At 41.8% G+C, this 21,918-nt stretch overlaps 1 protein-coding gene and 1 long non-coding RNA gene across 3 annotated transcripts in view; both read right to left on the reverse strand.

Moving 5' to 3' along the window:
- The window catches only part of LOC140105576 (uncharacterized), a 33,417-nt gene extending 32,090 nt beyond the window's left edge, over positions 1-1,327 (reverse strand). For both annotated transcript variants that reach the window (XR_011850588.1, XR_011850590.1), the window contains exon 1: positions 932-1,327. This is a non-coding gene — a long non-coding RNA (uncharacterized lncRNA). The remainder of the gene's footprint in view (positions 1-931) is intronic.
- Positions 1,328-1,416: 89 nt separating this feature from the next.
- Positions 1,417-15,987, reverse strand: TECTB (tectorin beta). The gene is made up of 10 exons (XM_072129559.1): positions 15,783-15,987; positions 13,475-13,665; positions 11,850-11,992; positions 11,675-11,747; positions 10,047-10,150; positions 9,694-9,777; positions 6,883-7,045; positions 5,323-5,392; positions 4,929-4,961; positions 1,417-2,143 (listed from the first exon to the last, which is right to left on the reverse strand). The coding sequence occupies exons 1-10, from the start codon at positions 15,856-15,858 to the stop codon at positions 2,091-2,093; spliced, it is 990 nt and encodes a 329-aa protein (XP_071985660.1). The 5' UTR covers positions 15,859-15,987; the 3' UTR covers positions 1,417-2,090.
- Between the last annotated feature and the right edge of the window lie 5,931 nt (positions 15,988-21,918).

Here is a 21,918-nt window from a genome sequence, read left to right on the forward strand (position 1 = left end):
ACCTCATGCTGGTAGATGCTCCTAATAGACGTCTGTAGCTGCTGGAGGGGGGCACATCACATCTCCTGCTATCTCTCTGTGCTGCCTCCCTCCCCCTGCACAGCTATCAGGTGAAGGAGCAGAGGAGTCTCCACATCTATGGCCAGCAGCCGCTCTCCAGGTGACCCCCATGATGATTCCTCAGACACTGCAGCTCACGCAGGGGGAAGAGTTGGGCACGGCTCTGCTGTGCTGTGCCCTGCATAGCTGGCAGCTCAGGCTCAGACTTCAAAGCAGCCGCTCTCCTGGTGAGGACGCTCCCCCCCCCTCCCCCATGATTATTCCTCCTCACACACGGCACGGCTCACACAGGGGGAGGAGGGGCGGCCCGGGGGAGGAGGAGGAGGGGCTGTGCTGGGAGCAGAGCTCGCGTTGTCTCCTCTGCAGTCAGTGTCCCGGGACCAGGAGACGGGACAAAGTCTCCTGGTGCGGGAAAACGCATAACAAAGCGTGACAACCTCTTAACCTCCCGGGGCGGCGGGACAAGGCTAAAAAAACGTGAAAGTCCCGCCGAAACCGGGACGGTTGGGAGGTATGCATAGATAGATATGAGAGAGACAGATACATAGATACATAGATAGATACATAGATAGATAGATAGATAGATAGATAGATAGATAGATAGATACATACATACATAGATAGATATGAGAGAGACAGAGAGACAGATACATAGATAGATAGATAGATAGATAGATACATAGATAGATATGAGAGAGACAGAGAGACAGATACATAGATAGATAGATAGATAGATAGATAGATAGATAGATAGAGAGATAGATATGAGGGTGCTGGAAAGATATAAAAATAGCTGCATGATGTAGTTTATATTTACAGGATAGCAGGGGAGGATGAGCTGATGCTATACTTTATTTATGTCATTTATTACCTTTCTATACTGCAGCAGCTACATGCAGCCCGGGCTCTGGTGATTCCTCTTCCCTCCTCTCCTATTGGCTGGTCGGGTCAGGTGACCAGCCCTCTGTGTGAGTCCCGGCTTTAGCAGGGGGGAAGGCAGGGCAATGACTGCCTTCCTGCTGACATTACTGTGCTCAGGGGTCCCAAAAGAGCACATGGAACAGTGACAGCTGCTGGACCCCTGTATCTAAGGGCCAGATCCTTATGCCCCTGCCCAATTCTATTATGTGGGAGCAGCTGTATCATGCTGCTCTCTTCTCCCCGCAGTGGTTTCTATGGGAACCACAATAACATTCAGCGCTCCCGACAGCCGGAGGTGCGTGCCCACAGGAACAGCTCTGCGTGCCGCATGTGGCACGCGTGCCATAGGTTCGCCATCGCTGACCTATGTTATAATCCGCTAGTGCCTGCACTGCGCGGGAAGTGTGCACCAACATAGAGCGTGTGATACAATTCTGTCTGGTCGCTGTAATGTGGAACGTGGCCCATCTCTGCACTGGAACGCACCGGTATGTGCAGATTTTTTTGGCGCGGTGGACAGAAAACTGGCCTATATGTTACTGGAAGGACTGAAACAGCAGATATTCGGGAGGCTGCGGCCGATAACAAATCTCTTTTATAAATCTCTGTCTCATTTCCTTGCACACTACGGAGAAGCGTTACATCTATGTACAGCGTCATGCACCATTGTGAATAAGCCAGAGATGTGTGGCAGGACGTGGAAAAGCCCAATCACTGTATGATGAATCATATGGAAACTTCTCAGTATCTCTGCTTGCTGTCGGTGAATGGTGGTGAGACTGCAGCCTGTGAGTATGAGCTGTGAGCAGTATTGGACATATACGGGTGTTTCCATTCCCTGACAGCAAGCAAAGATCTTGAAAACCATTATTGTAGAACATAAAGACAGTCACAGAACTTCACGATCAGGATTTAACATTTCCGAAAAGTTGAGTCCAGCTTCTTTGCTACCATTGATTGTAGAACGTCTTCCAGCTTCAGGCTTTGTCCTCTGCTCTGAGGCCGGTCAGAGTCCAATATATATTCCTGAGGGTGTGTGTATGAGCGCAGTGGGCGGAGCCTCACCAATGTATCATGTCCCGGGACGTCACTCTGAGGGGGTCGTAGTCTTAGGTCAGCATCTTGCAGATCCCCATTGTCAGGAGCAGATGGTAGAGAATGGCTGAGGAGGGAAGGGAGCAGAGATCACTGCCGGTATATCAGAGAGATATGTCTATTCTGTTCCTGGGAAAGCTGGGTGACATTCCTCATGGGCATCTCCTAAATACTATATGCGGAGCCTTTAGCTTTAGTGATCCACAAAGAGGGACTATAAATGCCAGGGTTTGGTATGGAAGCCGGGGCTATCATTTATAGGGGTTCAGACTTGTCAACAGTTTAGACTTCATGACCCAAAACTCTAAAAAGTCATGACCCAAAACAAGACCCCTTAAAGTAATCCAGGCCCATATATGAATACACATTTGCTAAAAATACAGATCTGAGACCACACCCCAAAGACCCTCAGCAGTGACCCCCTAAATCAATGTAGACGCAAATGGTGCTCAAAAGACTAAATCTCCTACATAGACAGAACCCAGGTTAGATTTAGACCCCAGACCAGACCTCAGAGTAGATTTAAACCACAAACCACACCCCTGAGTAGATTTAGACCCTACACGAGACCCCAAAGTAGAGTTGGACCCTACACCAGAGCAGACCCCAAAGTACAGTACAGGCAGTCCCCGGGTTACGTACAAGATAGGGTCCGGAGGTTTGTTCTTAAGTTGAATTTGTATGTAAGTTGAAACTGTATATTTTCTCATTGAAGTTCTAGACAAATTTTTTTCTTTTGTCCCAGTGACAATTGGAGTTTCAAAATTTTAGCTGTAATTGGACCAAGGATTATCAATGAAGCTTCATTACAGACACTTTACAGCTGATCATTGCAGTCTGGGACTATATTAAAGCATCCAGAGACCTTCACCAGAGGTCACAGTGGGCAGAGGGGTCTGTCTGTAACTATGAGTCGTCTGTAAGTCGGGTGTCCTTAAGTAGGGGACCGCCTGTAATGGCCAAAAGTTTTGAGAATGATGCAAATGTTGATTTTTACAAAGTCTACTGCATCAGGTTTTATAATGGCAATTTGCATATACTCCAGAATGTTATAATGAATGATCAGCTTAACAGCAATTAAATGCAAAGTCAATATTTGCCTAGAAAATGAACTTTTTCCCACAAAACACATTTCAACTTCATTGCAGGTGCCTTAAAATGAGCAGCTAACATGGTGTCAGTGATTGCTCCAGTAACACAGGTGTGGGTGTGGATGAGGACAGGGCTAGAGATCAGTCTGTCATGATTAAGTAAGAATCACTCCACTGGACACTTCAACAGGATGCTGGTGCTTGGCATCATTGTTTCTCTTCTGTTAACCATGGTTATCTCTAAAGAAACACATGCAGTCATCATTGCACTGCACAAGACTGGCCTAACAGGGAAGAGAATCACAGCTAGAAGATTGCACCTCAGTCACCAATCTATCGCATCATCAAGGAATTCAGAGAGGTTCCATTGTTGCCAAAAAGGCTCCAGGGCGCCCAAGAAGGACCAGCAAGCGCCAGAACTGTCTCTTACAAGTGTTTCAGCTTGGGGATGGGGCTGCCAGCAGTGCAGAGCTTGCTCAGGAATGGCAGTAGGCAGGTGTGAGGCATCTGCACGCACTGTGAGACTGCGGAGACTCTTGGAGCAAGGCCTGGTGTCGAGGAAGGCAGCAAAGAAGCCACTTCTCTCCAGAAAAAACATCAGGGACAGACTGATATCCTGCAGGAGGTACAGGGAGTGGATTGCTGAGGACTGGGGGAAAGTAATTTTCTCTGATGAATCTCCTTTCCGATTGTTTGGAACATCTGGTAACAGCTTGTTGGGAGAAGACAAGGTGAGCGATACCACCAGTCTTGTCTCATGCCACCTGTAAAGCCTCCTGCAACCATTCATGTGTGGGGCGGCTTCTCAGCCAAGGGAATCGGCTCTCTCACAGTCTTACCTAAAAACACATCCATGAATAAAGAATGGGACCAGAATGTCCTCCAAGAGCAACTTCTCTCAACCGTCCAGGAGCAGTTTGGTGATAACAATGCCTTCTCCAGCATGATGGAGCACCTTGCCATAGAGCAAAGGTGATAACTAAATGGCTCGGGGAACAAAACAGAGATTTTGGGTCCATGGCCTGGAAACTCCCCAGATCTTAATCCCATTGAGAACTTGTGGTCAGTCATCAAGAGACGGGCGGACAAACAAAAACCAACAAATTGTGACAAGATGCAGCATTGATTGTGCAGGAATGGACGGCTATCAGTCAGGATTTGGTCCAGAAGGTGATTGAGAGCTGCCAGGGAGAATTGCAGAGGTCCTGAAGAAGAAGGGGCAACACTGCAAATACTGACTTGCTGCAGTAACTCATTGTAACTGCCAATAAAAGCTTCTGTTCCTCATAATATGATTGCACTTGTATCTCTGTAGGTAATAAAAACATCTGACAAACCAGAGGGCAACAGATCATGTGAAAATATTATATTTGTGTCATTCTCAAAACTTTTGGCCATGACTGTAGATTTAGACCCTAAGACCAGACCCCAGACTATATTTAGACCCTAGAGCGAACCCCAAAGTAGATTTAGACCACAGACCAGCCATTGGAGTAGATTTAAACCCCAAACAAGACCCTAAGTATATTTAGACCCATGAATACATCCTGTAATGAATGAAGACTCCAAAGTGACCTTATGGTAAGTCAGACTGTAGACTACATCATAATTTATGGCCCTAAACTAAATACAGATCTTCCAAGCGGAGAGTTCTCCCTAACACTGCCTGGGCTTCATAGTGTGTGGAGCCTGCAGACAGCACCTTGTATCTCAGCTTCCCCTGCTGGGGATATTGGGGTTCAGTGCAGGTGAGATGATTACCTGTGAGGCCAGGATAGCTGAAGACTGCAGAACCTAAAGCGGGAGCAGAGAATGAGAATGTTATATATTATACCTGTATATACACTTGTATAATCTGCAGTGTGTATACTCGGGGCTCAGGTATACAGCTGTACTATGGCTCAGATTGCACAGGATGGGGTTAGATATGACACATGAACTACATGCAGGGGGCAATACATGGCAGCGCACGTTGCAGTACATGTGCCACCATACGGTGCTAGGGGTATCCGTTCTGGTGTGACCACATCCTTAGAACGCGAGATGTTTCTGTCCACACATCACAGTTTTGTTGCAATTTAGCAAAATCTTTGCACAACCCACGAGGCACATGGACTGGAAGGAGTAACATACTCAGGTATCAGGGGATACATACTGCGCAGCATTAACTCCGCCACAAGGACGCCCCCCGTCTGCTCCTTCTGCTGCTTCCGTTTCCCGCAGGTCTGCAGAGAGATGTGAAATTATTGCTGATCATATATATGATTGTAATAATGTTACTCATTCTTCAGATTTGTTATAGTTTATAACTTTATAACATCCAGAAGCCTAGCACATTATAATATCTAGGTGGACTGGCTCCTTGTAACAAGCTAGAGATTAATTATAAAATGCAGAAGCCTAGCACATTATAATATCCGGAGGACCAGCTCATTATAATAACGAGGAGTCGGGGATTTGTAACTATGTGGAGGTCATACCCACATTATAATTAGGTTTTGGTGTGTTTGTGAGTAAAGTTCTTCTAGATGTTTAGACAATATAATAATTAATAATTAAATTATTAAAACCTAGACAATAATACTGTATATTCCGGCGTATAAGACGACCTGGTGTATAAGACGACCCCCCTACTTTCCTGTTTAAAATATAGAGTTTAAGATATATTCGCCGTATAAAAGACTACCCCTTTTCCAACGCATACAAAACACCGGTAAAAATTTAAAAAAAAACAGATTTGAATTTAACATGGTCCTTTTTTTAATTTAAATTCTTATGACATGCAGGTATATAGCAGGAAAACTGCCGCTCATAAACATAAGGCATACAACAACAACATTACCATTACAGCACAGCCCCCAGTAGTATACAGCACAGCCCCCAGTAGTATACAGCACAGCCCCCAGTAGTATACAGCACAGCCCCCAGTAGTATACAGCACTGCCCCCAGTAGTATACAGCACTGCCCCCAGTAGTATACAGCACAGCCCCCAGTAGTATACAGCACAGCCCCCAATAGTATACAGCACAGCCCCCAATAGTATACAGCCCAGCCCAGCATTAAAAAAATAAATAAACTTATATACTCACCCTCCGGTGGCCCCGATGTGCTGCGCTGCTACCCCGATGTCCGCGCGGCTCGTCTTCAGTGTTCCGCGCCGTCTTCTTTCTTCTGCTGGGCGCCATGTTTTTCCCGGCAGGCGCCTAGTATGACACGCCGCTGCTGGGAAAAACATGGCGGCGCCCAGCAGAAGAAAGAAGACGGCGCGGAAGACTGAAGACGAGCCGCGCAGACATCGGGGTCAACGGAGGGTGAGTATGCGCCCCGATGTCTTTTTGAGGCTGCCGGCAGCCATCGCTGTGAAAACACCCACGATCGGTGCTAGCACCGATCGCGGGTGTTACCGGTAAGCCTTTGCTGCAATATGCAGCAAAGACTTACCGGCTATGGAGAAGGCTATGAGCCCTCTCCATGCACCGGGACCCGACCGCCGCCGTGAATACACGGCGGGAGGTCAGGATTACCGGCATATAAAACGACCCCAGAGAAGACAGAAGATTTTTCTGTCTTCAAAAGTCGTCTTATACGCCGGAATATACGGTAAGTAAGAGGTGAGTTATATGCAGGTGAAGAAAATGGCGCCTGTCATCTCCATCATAGAAAATTTCATCATTGTAGATTCTCCCAAATCTACTGACCCCTTCCACCGCTTACCACAGGGCAGGAGAACTTCTCACTGTCACACAGGTAGGTCTCACAGTGCAGCCAGACTTTGGATAATTTTGGAACATTTTGAAAGCGAAAGGCATTGAACTGGAATGTAGCGCGACTGTTCTTCCCATTCTCATGTACAATAATAGTTTCATCAGATGGACAACTGCAGAGAGAAAATATCAGGAGATCGAAAGGAAGAACGTAGGGAGCAGTATTATAGTAGTTCTATTCTTGTACATAGGGGGCAGTATTATAGTAGTTCTATTCTTGTACATAGGGGGCAGTATTATAGTAGTTCTATTCTTGTACATAGGGGGCAGTATTATAGTAGTTCTATTCTTGTACATAGGGGGCAGTATTATAGTAGTTATATTCATGTACATAGGGGACAGTATTATAGTAAATATATTCTTGTACATAGGAGGCAGTATTATAGTAGTTATATTCTTGTACAGGGGCAGTTTTATAGTAGTTATATTCCTGTACATAGGGGACAGTATTATAGTAAATATATTCTTGTACATAGGAGGCAGTATTATAGTAGTTATATTCTTGTACATATGCGGCAGTATTATAGTAGTTATATTCTTGTACATAGGAGGCAGTATTATAGTAGTTATATTCTTGTACATGGGGGCGGTATTATAGTAGTTATATTCTTGTACATGGGGGGCGGTATTATAGTAGTTATATTCTTGTACATGGGGGGCGGTATTATAGTAGTTATATTCTTGTACATGGGGGCAGTATTATAGTAGTTATATTCTTGTACATGGGGGGCAGTATTATAGTAGTTATATTCTTGTACATAGGGGGCAGTATTATAGTAGTTATATTTTTGTACATGGGGGCAGTATTATAGTAGTTATATTCTTGTACAGGGGGCAGTTTTATAGTAGTTATATTCCTGTACATAGGGGACAGTATTATAGTAAATATATTCTTGTACATAGGAGGCAGTATTATAGTAGTTATATTCTTGTACACAGGTGGCAGTATTATAGTAGTTATATTCTTGTACATAGGGGGCAGTATTATAGTAGTTATATCCTTGTACATAGGGGGCAGTATTATAGCAGTTATATTCTTGTACATAGAGGGCAGTATTATAGTAGTTATATTCTTGTACATAGGGGACAGTATTATAGTAGTTATATTCTTGTACATAGGGGACAGTATTATAGTAGTTATATTCCTGTACATAGGGGGCAGTATTAAAGTAGTTATATTCTTGTACATAGTGGGCAGTATTATAGTAGTTATATTCTTGTACATAGTGGGCAGTATTATAGTAGTTATATTCTTGTACATAGGGGACAGTATTATAGTAGTTATATTCCTGTACATAGGGGGCAGTATTAAAGTAGTTATATTCTTGTACATAGTGGGCAGTATTATAGTAGTTATATTCTTGTACATAGGGGCAGTATTATAGTAGTTATATTCCTGTAGATAGGGGGCAGTATTATAGTAGTTATATTCTTGTACATAGGGGGCAGTATTATAGTAGTTATATTCCTGTACATAGGGGGCAGTATTATAGTAGTTATATTCCTGTACATAGGGGGCAGTATTATAGTAGTTATATTCTTGTACTTAGTGGGCAGTATTATAGTAGTTATATTCTTGTACATAGGGGACAGTATTATAGTAGTTATATTCGTGTACATAGGGGGCAGTATTATAGTAGTTATATTCCTGTACATAGGGGGCAGTATTATAGTAGTTATATTCTTGTACATAGGGGGCAGTATTATAGTAGTTATATTCTTGTACATAGGGGGCAGTATTATAGTAGTTATATTCTGGTATATAGGGGGCAGTATTATAGTAGTTATATTCTGGTATATAGGGGGCAGTATTATAGTAGTTATATTATTGTACATAGGGGGCAGTATTATAGTAGTTATATTCTTGTACATAGGGGGCAGTATTATAGTAGTTATATTCTTGTACATAGGGGGCAGTATTATAGTAGTTATATTCCTGTACATAGGGGCAGTATTATAGTAGTTATATTCTTGTACATAGGGGGCAGTATTATAGTAGTTATATTCTTGTACATAGGGGGCAGTATTATAGTAGTTATATTCTGGTATATAGGGGGCAGTATTATAGTAGTTATATTCTGGTATATAGGGGGCAGTATTATAGTAGTTATATTATTGTACATAGGGGGCAGTATTATAGTAGTTATATTCTTGTACATAGGGGGCAGTATTATAGTAGATATATTCTTGTACATAGGGGGCAGTATTATAGTAGTTATATTCTTGTACATAGGGGGCAGTATTATAGTAGTTGTATTCCTGTACATAGGGGGCAGTATTATAGTAGTTATATTCTTGTACATAGGGGCAGTATTATAGTAGTTATATTCTTGTACATAGGGGCAGTATTATAGTAGTTATATTCTTGTACATAGGGGACAGTATTATAGTAGTTATATTCCTGTACATAGGGGCCAGTATTATAGTAGTTATATTCTTGTACATAGGGGGCAGTATTATAGTAGTTATAATCTTGTACATAGAGGGCAGTATTATAGTAGTTATATTCTTGTACACAGGGGGCAGTATTATAGTAGTTATATTCTTGTACATAGGGGGCAGTATTATAGTAGTTATATTCTTGTACATAGGGGGCAGTATTATAGTAGTTATATTCTTGTACATAGGGCCAGTATTATAGAAGTTGTATACTTGCACGTAGGGGGCAGTATTATGCTTGTAGTGACTGATTTGGTTTTCTATATGACTTATTGTGTATCCAGATTACACATATCACAGTTTATAGTAAATTATATCTTACCCCTTACTAATTAGCTGCCACTGTATGTGATAAGCGTAGTCAGGAGAGGGGGTGGCCCAACAGTAGTTCAGGACAACCTTAAACCTGAATAACAGAAATAGGAAAGTTAGTTAGTGCATTGTTATTGTTTTATATAAAATCCTATCAGAATTCTTTGCATTATTGACATTTGCATACCTGAATAACAATGTATATTGTCTGACATACACATCTCCTATAATACCCCAAATAGTGTTGTAATATATCATGGATTTTTAAGACACTGCATATGATTCTAAGTAATTCTGCCAAACTATTCCCAATAGGTAGTGGATCTATGGGTTATTGTGAATTTATACCTCTATAATTTGTACCTGTTGCTAATTCCTTTGGCTTCAACCCCAGCAAATATATCTGATCCGATGTCTGACGTCTCCACCACGAAAGGGGCTTCTTTCTGGGTGGAAAACTTTGCGTTCTTCCCAGGAAAAAAAAAGCCACAAGAAAGCAACAAAAACAACCAACACAAAAACAAATAGAAATCAATGTAATAATCTGCCATGAAGAAGAGAACTGTCGTCTGCAAGCAAATTCAGAAGAAAGTTAGTAACCTTTAAGAGCTTTAATGCCTGTAGAATCCCTGATTATTAGTACAATGTGTGTAATGAGTGTGTAAACCCAAAGCAACTTCAAAGCATCAAACATAAGACACATAAATAGAAAAATGATGCTGGAGAATAGGAAGTTTCTATCTCACCCCAAGTGCTCCATTCCCATCAGTACAGGACAGTAGTGCTCTATAATGTCCTATATAATCTTGCTGATGCTTCTGAGTGATAGAGGAGAGACACAGGAACAGACAGAGGCTGCTGGTGAGAACGGAAAGCTTCTACTTCACCCCAAGTGCTTTATTCCCACTGCTACAAGTCATTACTTCTCTGTAAGGTCTTATAGGATTTTGTTGATGCTTTGGAGTGATAGAGGAGAGAAACAGAGACACTGGAGATAATAGGAAGCTTCTATCTCACCCCAAGTGCTTTATTCCTATCAGTATAGGTCAGTACATCTCTATAATGTTCTATATGCTCCTACTGATGCCTCTGAGTGATAGAGAGATATAGGCCGAGCTAGTGGCTGCTGGCGATAATAGTAAGTTTTTTTTAACATAAGTGATTTATTTCCATCAGTACAGGTTATTGCTCCTCTTTAATGTCCTATTTTATCCTGCTGATGCTTCTAAGTGATAGGAGAGGCACAGTCGGGGGCTGCTGGAGATAACATGATGCTTCTATCTCTTCTATTCTAAGTGAATGCGTCAGTTCCCCACTACTTTCTGTGTGCAGTATATGGGAGACATCATAGCATCCAGTCTCCAGCCTCCAGCTCAGTTACTCCTTATGTGTACACTTTCTTCTTTTGATTTTTCCTTCCCTATTTCTTTCAAACTTACATTTTATCAAACTTCTCTTCTTTGTGACAGATGTTAAACTTGTTTTTTTAGTAACCTTGTCGAGCCCATTTAAAGTAATTAAAGTGGATGTCCAAGACTACTAAAATTTGTATGCTTTCTTCCAAAAACAGCACCTTCCCTGCCCAGAAGTTGTGTGTGATTGTATATAATTGCACCAGGGTCACAATTCCATTAACAGCCATTGGACAGGGGGGTGATGGTTTTGGCTGGAGGAAGAGGAAGTTTTCCCATTGAAACCTTTTCCATGTCTTTTTGTTAGAAGATGTCCTCCAATGATTAACCGCAGGGAACTCAAAAGCAAGTGAAGCAATTTCTTCACAACGCCCCTACTGGAGACATGATGCATTGCACTCTGCTCATTGAAATCAATGGAACGTTGTGGTCCTCTCTCCTGATTTAGGTTTGCCTCTGCTGTGACTAATGTAGGAAGATCCCAATCACCTGCCCTTTCTGTATTCTGCCTTTAAAAATGTAATTTCAAGCATTTGTCACAGGAGGAGGGTGGCGGAGAGGGACGTTTGAAAGACTCACAAAGTAGAAATTGAGGGACAGTGTGCTTTCAAATGATCCCGAGCTCCCGTTCTTCACATGGACTGTGGCTACTCTAGAAGAAGGAAAAAAATATGTAAGACTGAAACATACATGAGTGGAATGCGCCTGGGGGATCGGTACTGGAAATATGGCGGCAGCTGAGGAGCAAGCTTACCTTTGGTCAAAGGCAGCATGGCTGACCAGATAATTGGACTGATAAGTGCAGGTAAAAGTGTAATTCACCGGTTGGCTTTTGACGATCAACGTGCTGTCATTGGAAACTATCGAGTTGTAAAAGTGGTAGATTGGGTTCTTAAACTGGAGAAGAAATGTATAGTCAATTGGGTCTAATAGTTCAGGAGATTAGTATATACTGCATATACAGCCACCACTAGTGGGAGCTCTGGAGATTACGACATATGTGCAGTTTGCCTGTAATGTGTGCAGTGTGCGGCAGAAATGTGTTGCACAGTCTTCATGAATCTGGCACCCCCTGCACTGCTCTGACAGAGTGCACGAACTTTTTTGGTGCACCTTTAACATAGGGTGTGCAACACAATTCTGTTGGACTCTGCATGATAAATGTATTGCACGGTCCAACTGTGAACCAGAACTCCTACACAAATGAGTCTCTGCAAGCAGTATGCACTAAGAATGTATAAAGGTCAGCTCAGGATACTATTACATACAGTATATTCAGCCACCACTAGGAGGAGCTCAGGAGATTACTACATACTGTATATACAGCCACCACTAGGAGGATCTCAGGAGATTACTACATACTGTATATACAGCCACCACTCGGAGGAGCTCAGGGGATTACTACATACATACAGTAGTAGGAGGAGGAGCTCAGGAGATTACTACTTACTGTATGGACAGCCTCCACTAGGAGGAGCTCAGGAGATTACTACATACAGTATATACAGCCACCACTAGGAGGAGCTCAGGAGATTACTACATACAGTATATACAGCCACCACTAGGAGGAGCTCAGGAGATTACTACATAATGTATATACAGCCACCACTAGGAGGAGCTCAGGAGATTACTACATACTGTATATTCGGCCACCACTAGAAGGAGCTCAGGGGATTACTACATACAGTATATACAGGTACCACTAGAAGGAGCTCAGGGGATTACTACATACTGTATATAGAGCTACCATTAGAGGGAATTTAGGCAATTATTTCAAACAGTATATACCCCCACTATTAGTGGGAGCTCTTCACATATACATTATACAGTCACCACTATGTATTAATATGTTGACCTCTACATCATTCTTTGGATTGATGAAGATGCCAATATGGCATAAAACACTTTGCCAAACTAATCATAAAATAATTAACTTTAAAAAATAATAATAAATGTATTTGGACACAACACACTGGTGAATCCTAGCCCCTGTCTATCTCCCACACATACATTTACAAAATCTGTGTAAGCTGCCCAACCCTGAAGGGAAGCAGCAGCAGTATCTTTCACCATTGTATGATGACCAATGCCCCCGGCCACCAGGTAAGTAGCCACGTTCTACTAACAGCACTGGCCTCATCTCTTTTTATTTTTTCTGCACCGAGAGGCAACCCTTTTTTTTTATATATCTTTTGGGGGATGGAAAAAAATAGAATATTTTAATATTGATGAATTGCCATTTTCTTCCAGGACCTTTAGCAGGAGCCCTTGAACGTTTGCATCAAAGTACTAGAATAGTCTAATGTATATTTGAAAAGTATTAAAAAAAATCAATAAATAAACTGTTAAAACTAAAAACTACCGAGGAGCCGCACTTACATCAGACTGTGTCCCACAATAGGATTTGTTCCTTGGAGATAAATCGGGAATGGTGAATTGATAATAACCCGACTCGATAATTCCATTATAACACACCCCGCCCAGAGCCAGCTGGTTGATCTCCCATCCGTATGGACACTCAGGGATTTTAGCCACAATAGATTTCGGGTAACAATGAACAATAATCACATCTGGAAGAAAAAAAAAAAGACTATAATTTCTTTCATATAAAATAAGTTGGTTCATAACATTTGTACTTATTTGTTTAAAATAATGACACAATTTTCATAGAATTATCAATATTATTAACACGTTATAAATGTGTCCTGAATGTAAAACAAAGCACAAAAAAATCTACATTATATATATATTTTAAAAATCATATGGTTTAAAACCTACAAATCTATTAAATTGAATTAAAGGAAACCTACCACTACGGATCTACCTATTAAGGTAGATCCGGTGGTAGGTGCATCTAATGTAAGTAAGGATAGCCCTTTTTAGTGGTAATCCTTTACTCCCCTCTTTATTTGCTAAACTCAGTGTATTATGCAAATTTTCACAAGAGGCTACTGAGGAGTGAAGTAGCCGGAGCTGAGGCTACACGGAGCGGCTACTCCACGCCCCAGTAGCCTCTTTGATCCTCCTGCCCAGACATCTTCAGCTACAAGGAGCTGCACGCACTCGTCCGCAAGCCGGAGTTTTGCGCATGCGCAGAACACAGGCCAGCGGCTGCATGATCTTGGCTCCAAAGCCGGAGCTACTGCGCATGCGCAGAACTTCAGCTCTGCGGGTGAGTGCGCCCAGCTCCTTGTAGCTGCTCGCTGAAGATGTCTGGGTAGGAGGATCAAAGAGGCTACTGTGGCGTGGATTTGCAGCTCTGTGTAGCCTCAGCTCCAGCTATTCCACGCCCCAGTAGCCTCTTTAGAAAATTTGCATATTACCCTGATTAAAAATTAGAAAAGATAGAGGTGAGTAGAGGATAAGCCCTAAAAAGGGCTATCCTTACATACGTTAGATGCACCTACCACCAGATCTACCTTAATAAGTAGATCCATAGTGGTGGGTTTCCTTTAATAATTTGTACAGTAAAATAAAAATCCTGAATATACTAAATAATTTCACTTAAAATAATTTTATAGCAAAAATTGTCCCAGGTTTATTGGTGAACATAGATGCAACATCTCTGGTGTGCATAAGGAATTTAAAAAAAATATATTAGAAATAAAGAGATTTTATTATTCACCCAATGGATGATGCAAATATTTTTCTTCTTCCTCAATGATCACTTTAAACAATGTAAGTGTTTTTACATTTTTCCCCTCTAAAACAGAAATAAATATGAAAGGAGGAGGACTATAAGGATCAGTGGACCTGAACAGCAAGGTTCAGGTCCCCGAATCCGGACTGCAGGAAGAGGGGGGTCTGGCACCGAATGCGGGTGTTAACTCTTTAAATGCCACAGGCAAAGTGATACAAATTCAGTTGTAAAGAAAAACACATGTGAAATAACTTTTGGCTTTGGCCAAAAAATATCATCGAAACAAACTGCGATGTGGGACAAAGGCCTTAAAGGAAATCTACCACTTTAAAAATGCAGATTTAAACCAAGCAAAATGCTAGCTGAGCCCATGATGATGCAGGATGTGATATTCCAATAAATCTTGTGCTTTCTGAATAAAATAACTTTTGAAATTCTGCTAATTACCGTTGGTTGATCCTACCGTTGGTTTGATCAGACTGTTTCTAATTATGCACGCCTACTGCATTTTGTATTTTCTATTCAATCCCTCCCTTCCACAGCTCCCTTCCACATGCGCGCTGGTCACTATTATCACTGTTGGGTAGTATCATGTAGTCGGCTACTTTTCAGTAATGAGCATGCATGCGTGAGTTCCGGAGAACCAGGTGACATCAGCAGCTCTTAGGAAATCTCGCGCATGCGCGCTGGTCACTACTATCGCTCAGCCGGCTGCTGGGTTGTATCAGGTAGTCAGCTGCTTCTCAGTAATGAGAGTGCATGAGCAGTTCCCGAGAACCAGGTGATGTCACCGGCTCTCGGAAGCCGTCGAAGGGGGGGGGGGGGTGAATAGAACGGAGTATGCGTTCATAATTAGAAACAGACTGTAACATGCACTGAAGCGCCCGGCACTAATCTGCATAGTTTAAAAGTTATTTTATTCAGAAAGCACAAGGTTTTTGGCTTATCACTAACAAATCCTGCATTAGCATGGACTCAGCTAGCAGGGGTTTGGTTTAAATCAGCATTTTAAAAGTGGTAGATTCCTTTAAGGGTTTAGTTACTTACCTGCTTTATTGGGAACACACTTTCCAGTGGAGCTTGCAAATAGTATAGGTAACAAAGTGAGAGTGAAAAGCCACATTTCTTCAAGACTGATGTGAAAAAAAACAAACAAAAACACTACAAGACACAGAGAAAAACCAGGCTCAGGGGTCTCACAAGACAAGGACGGACATCACTTCTTGTACCCCTGTAAAAACACTGATGAAAGAAAATGTGTTAAAATTATAGAAGGGACAAAATAATAAAAACGAACAGAGAAACTATTAATATAAAACCCTGTCAAAATGTAATATGCTATAAAATAAAGGACAAAACAATACACAATGGCCATTGATGCCCTGAAACACTAGACATGGCCTTTATACAGTTCTTTATCCATTTATTATTGTTCTGTTTGGTCTTGAATTATAGGGGAATGTGTTGCCCTTGGATATATTTTATAGCGGGGGAGGGTTCTATGAGGTTAAAACAATTGATAAAAATAAATAATAACTACATCAAAAATACAATTTGTAAAAAAAAGTTTCAACCTTAACGCTTACTGTTGTAATAAAAAATAAATGAATAGAAAAATTTTTTTCACTCGATTCTCCATCTTTCCAGTATTAGAACATTGGTTTATTTATGATCCTTTAAAATGATTAAAACTTACAAAACCCATTGCCAAAAATTATTAGAACTTTGAGAAACGACATATTCATTCTCATTATTATTATTGTTATTATTGTTAATAATAAAAATAATTGATTTTATTTTTTTGCAATGATCAATGATAGTTTAGAAGCCAAAGATGGATGTACATTTTTTTAATATTACAAAAAGTGTTTTTCCTATGTACAATTTAGTTGGTAACTAATCATTGTGGATCATATTAAATCATTACAACAATATCATTAAAAAAAGATATATTTAACCTTCCCAACATCTTTTTATACATTTTACTTAAATTTACAAATACTAAAAGAAATTTCAAATTGTAGAAAATGTTCGCAACCCAATTATTTTTAAGTTTTTTCTCCAGTTTTGATTTCTTATGTTTATTTGTTCTTATACATTTAAGAAAACTAAAAGGGACATTTTTCCCCATTATTGAATAATACATTGTATCGTACCTGCTCAGGGTGTTACGGTGCTGGTGTTCATGGCCTTGTGTTCCCACACACTTTCCCTGTGTATCTGAATCCTCTCCTGAACCTTCTGAGCGTCTCTGTCCTGATCTCTCCCCTTTTATACTCTAGAAGGTAAATAGGATCCTTCTTCTCCAGATAAATGTCAGCTGCCAATAATGACCCAGTGTTCATTACTCTGCGTTCCGGCTGAGTAAACTCCTGAGGATCCGATAAATGATGTTCTATATCTCCAGGTTCCTAACATTATGGCTTGAAATTTTTATTGAAGTTAGCATTTTACTTAAGTTTTTTTAATAATATTTGTCATTTTTGTGGGCCACCCTTTTTCTTCCATTCAATTTGATTATAAGGATCTTTGCCGTAAAGATGCAAAAACAGCTGAACGTGACACTTGACATTTTTTAAAAATATGAAAAAAAACCTATTGAAACAATAAAAATTCTAAAACAAAATAAATATTAAATATAATAATTACTTGTGAATAAAACTTTTCAAAATATATACATCACATTAAGTTTAATAAAGTCCCGATTCCCAAATCCCTGTGGATTCCTTGTGATTGCTCCACCTCTATCTCTGTGCAATGCTTCTCCTCCTGTCTTGTTCCATTTCCATGTGCTGACTGTATATGATTTAAAGGGCTAGTACACACCACTATTGATCTTTGCTGACGTGTCCTACTAAGAAATCCCTGAGGAATACTTATTTTATTATAATTCTCTACCAGTGGTGGCAAACCTGTGGCGCGGGTACCAAAGGTGGTACTCAGACCCCTCTCTGTGGGCACCCAGGCCATTTGTCCTGCACAGTGTTCATCAGATTGGAATGCAGGAAGAGTGGGAAGGTGTGGACAGAGCCAAATTACCTTTGGAGGTCATCCTGCTGACCCAACAATTCTTGTTGTACCGAGAGACTCTGAAGAGTAGCTACAATAATAGTGTAACTCCCCCCCCCCCCTTCTCTTAATTGTATTGTTGGCCTCAGGAGGCCAATATGATTGAAAGTTTTTTGAACAGGGAGCAATAAGTTACTGCTTAAATTGCCATGTTGGCATTTTGCGATAAATAAGTGGGTAATGTTTGTTTCAGCATTACTGCTCTATACGCAATATAGAGTTATACAAATTATGCTAATTAGTTTGTGGCATTTTAGAGCAACTCGTTTTTAAGCATTCACTGCCCTATTCCACTACAAGTCCCACCCAGCTGTGCCCCTCCACATTGCATAGAACAGCGACTTGTATCGGAAGACGGCAGTGAATAATTGAAAGACTAGTCATTCTAAGGTGCTACGGTGATGTAACCAGAGCATCCCAGAGCATATTTTTTTTAGAGTTGTAATAATTGAAATCCTAAGGAATATCATTCCTCAACACTTCAGTAAAGTCTTGGGAAACAAGTTATGAACAGCACCTATAGAGAAGCTAAGGGTTCATGAATATTGAGGACGATATGGCACTTTCTATAGGTTTACACAGAGCTAAGGGGAGCTCAGTATAAAAATATTATCATCCTAGAACACCTCATAAAGTCAGTCCATCAGAGTCAGCGGAAACAGTCCTGGGGTATCCAGCCATGGGTCCCATATAGCTTCGAATTTCTTAAGAGCATTTCTTTAGACAAATTTCTCTAATCGAAGAGGCAGATCAACTCTACTCCAGTATTCGGGGATCTGGATTCTTCCAATGAAAGGCTATCAATTTCCTAGCGAGGTATAGTAAACGTAAAACCACCAGCCCGTGACTCTCCAAACTGTGAGATCAGAGACCCAAGATACAGACCAATGGTATTCTAGGTATGTTAGCTGAGAAAATCTTTTCTATAAGGTCAATGACTTCCAGATAATATCTGTGCAATTTTGGCCAATTCCACATTAAGTGGATTAGATCTCTGTTTGTCATATCCCACCTTGGACAAAAGTTGTATAACAAAGTTTTTTGTTTGTTGTTGTTGGCAGGGGCCACAAGGCGGTGGAGGACAGGAGGCCACAAAATAAAAGGGATGAGGGACAGGGGCCACAATATTAGTGGGATGAAGGACAGTGGGCCACAATATAAATGGCTTGGAGGACAGGGGGCCACAGTTTGAGAGGGGGAAGAGGACAGGTGGCCACAATATAAGGGGGATGGAGGACAGAGGGCCACAATATAAAAGGGATGTATGACAGAGGGCCCCAATATGAGGGGGATTCAAGGCAGGGGTCACTATATAAGGGTGACAGAGGACAGGAGGCCACAATATAAAAGAGATGGAGGACACGGAGCCATAATATGAAAGGTTTGAGAACAGGAGGCCACAATATGAGGGGGCCACTATATAACGGTGACAGAGGACAGGAGGCCACAAAATAAAGGGAATGGAGGACAGGGAGCATTTATAAGTCCCTACTATCTTGGCTGTTTCCACTCAACACATGCATGGCTTCAACGGCCAAATGCTCACTGGGAGTGGTGGGGTTGCTGTCAGATGGCTTATCTCCCAGAGATGAAACTGCCCATTCCCTACTTTCCCCCACATATTCCATCAGCTAAGATTTGGAAGGATCGTAGGAAAATCAGAATGGTAAACTGCAGATTGCTTGAAATTGTTTATGGAAATCTATCATCATAATCCATCATGATAAACCTGGGACACTTACTCATAGATCCAGGCACCGTGACTGTGGTAATCTTTAAAAAGCAAGGTTACCAGTGAGACCAAAGATTGGTCTATCTGTGATTTATTATTTCTACGGCCGGGTAAACACCAGCAGCATGAGCCATAGTCCTGGATCGGCGGGGGACGTAGCAAACATGTAAGGCTTCAATGGAAATTTTGCATTATCTCTTGCTGTTGACAGCAACAATTGCTTTTTTAAGATCACTGCTGATGTCTTTCCTCTTTGGCCTTTGGCCTTTTGCTCCAGATTAGCAAACTACCGGAACATCTGTTATTGTAGAGGTGGTCACACTTGCTGATCATCAAGGGGCATTGATTTACAGCATCACTTACCCTTTACATTCCTATGGAGTGATGGACCCACTATACCACCACAAGCGATGACACCGTAAGCCAACACCTGAGAGCGGAATCTAAGAGTCCGCCGCAAAGCAGGTTGGTCTTGCTGTGGCGGGATACCACCCGGTCTCTCCACAAGTGCGAATTGCTCACGGTGGTGGCCAAGGCGAAGTACAGAATTGTAAAGCTGAAGCGTAGACAAGGGCAGGCTTGAGGTACGACACAGGATCGGAGTGCCGTACCTCCAGCCTGCCCTCAACTACGCTTCAGCTTTACGATTCTGTACTTCGCCTTGGCCCTCACCACGAAGGTCACAATAGGAATCACAATCACGCTGGATAAACCACAGGGAAGCTTTCTCTTAGGCATAGAGCGCAAATATCCGGAAGGGGGCGCAGGAAGGGGCCAGATATTTAACAAGGAAGGTGACCGGCCAGTGCCAATCATCGGTGCAATGGCCCTTTTAATGTTTTAAAGCCGGTGACATGGGTCCCAGGGGCACCCGTGACATGGAGGCAGTGAGGATGCACATTTTTCACACATGGCTTTTGCATTTTGGACCAGTTTTAGGTAAATAATGACGGATGGAGAGTGTTTTGCGCTTTTCTTCACCTGAAGGTACCGAATTTAAAGATGTTTTTATTTATGTCCTAGCATGAAAATAGGAGGCTCTATTTGGTTGTATATTTTTATATATATGAACTTAAAGTCACTGTAAAAAATTGCCCAAAATATATCAGTTTACTCCTGCGATACACAAGTGGAGAGATCTGGGAATCTGTGGTCAGTGCGGGTCTAATTGTCTGTAAGTGGCTAATAAATGTAATCTTCCCAGATGATCTCACGGAGGAAAAACACAACATTATTGCCGTGCGTAACCTGATCCGACGTTCAGGACAAATGTATAAAACAGGCAGATGAATCTCGGGGAGTTTGTGTTTCAGCGCAGGCTGTCTATACATGTTACCATCTACATGAGAAAGGCCCAGAAATGGAATTCACTTAGTCCGAGCAGTGAGCGATGGCGAATCTGATAGAGATGCAGGAATGAGGGACGGCTCGCTCTCCCAGGGTAACCGGAGCGCTTATATATTCAGCTCATCCCCGACAGTTATTATGTAACGACTTCTAATTAGATCTTGTGTTTCTTCCTTTAATAAAGAGGAATAAAACTTCCCCGTAAACATTGTATCGCCGGCTGAGCTCAGGGGACAGGGCTTGGATGCAACGTAGGATTTTTGATTGGCCAAATTGGTATCCCATGACTGCGTATCAGTGTCTGTCTGGCCGGCTGGGTTGACCAATAAAGACGTGTATTCTGGGATAACTTTTCTAGGGTATAGTTTCATTCTATAGGTTAAAAATGGCCGCACCAAGTTAATGAGAAGGGGTCTAAGAGATGGTCTGGGTTAGCAGAAGTTCCTTTACACCTGTAGGACCTTTCCTGCCCGACATTTCATATCATTTGTATTTGTGTACTGCTGAATTTCTCCTGTGGAGGCACTGTAGGCACATAAAACATTAGAGGTTGGGTTTTGTCCTATATAACAGGTGATCACTGTCATGTGATGTCACACAGGTGCACAGCTGCTTATATCCCCAGTCATGTGATGTCACACAGGTGCACGGCTTGTTATATCACCAGTCATGTGATCTCACACAGGTGTACAGCTTCTTATATCACCAGTCATATGATGTCACACAGGTGCAAGGCTCGTTATAACCCTGGTCATGTGATTTCACACAGGTGCACTGCTCGTTATATCCCTGGTCATGGTAAGTCACACAGGTGCAGTGCTCATTATATCCCTGGTAATGTGATGTCACACAGGTGCAAGGCTCGTTATATCCCTGGTCATGTGATGTCACACAGGTGCAAGGCTCGTTATATCCCTGTTCATGTGACGTCACACAGGTGCACAGCTCGTAATATCCCTGCACATGTGATGTCACACAGGTGCACGGCTCCTTAAGTTGCTCGTCATGTGATGTTACACAGGTGCACAGCTCTTT

This window comes from Engystomops pustulosus, chromosome 11 (genome assembly GCF_040894005.1).
Source record: "Engystomops pustulosus chromosome 11, aEngPut4.maternal, whole genome shotgun sequence".
NCBI lineage: Eukaryota > Metazoa > Chordata > Amphibia > Anura > Leptodactylidae > Engystomops > Engystomops pustulosus.

What these genes read in the sequence shown, in the direction of transcription:
- TECTB (XM_072129559.1), bottom strand. Translation starts at nt 15,858, where the DNA reads ATGTGGCTTTTCACTCTCACTTTGTTACCTATACTATTTGCAAGCTCC. An exon ending in CATGCTGCCTTTGACCAAAG is followed by an intron (nt 11,748 to 11,849) that starts GTAAGCTTGCTC and finishes TCCTTCTTCTAG; the next exon opens with AGTAGCCACAGTCCATGTGA. An exon ending in GGCGGAGTTAATGCTGCGCA is followed by an intron (nt 4,962 to 5,322) that starts GTATGTATCCCC and finishes CTCCCGCTTTAG; the next exon opens with GTTCTGCAGTCTTCAGCTAT.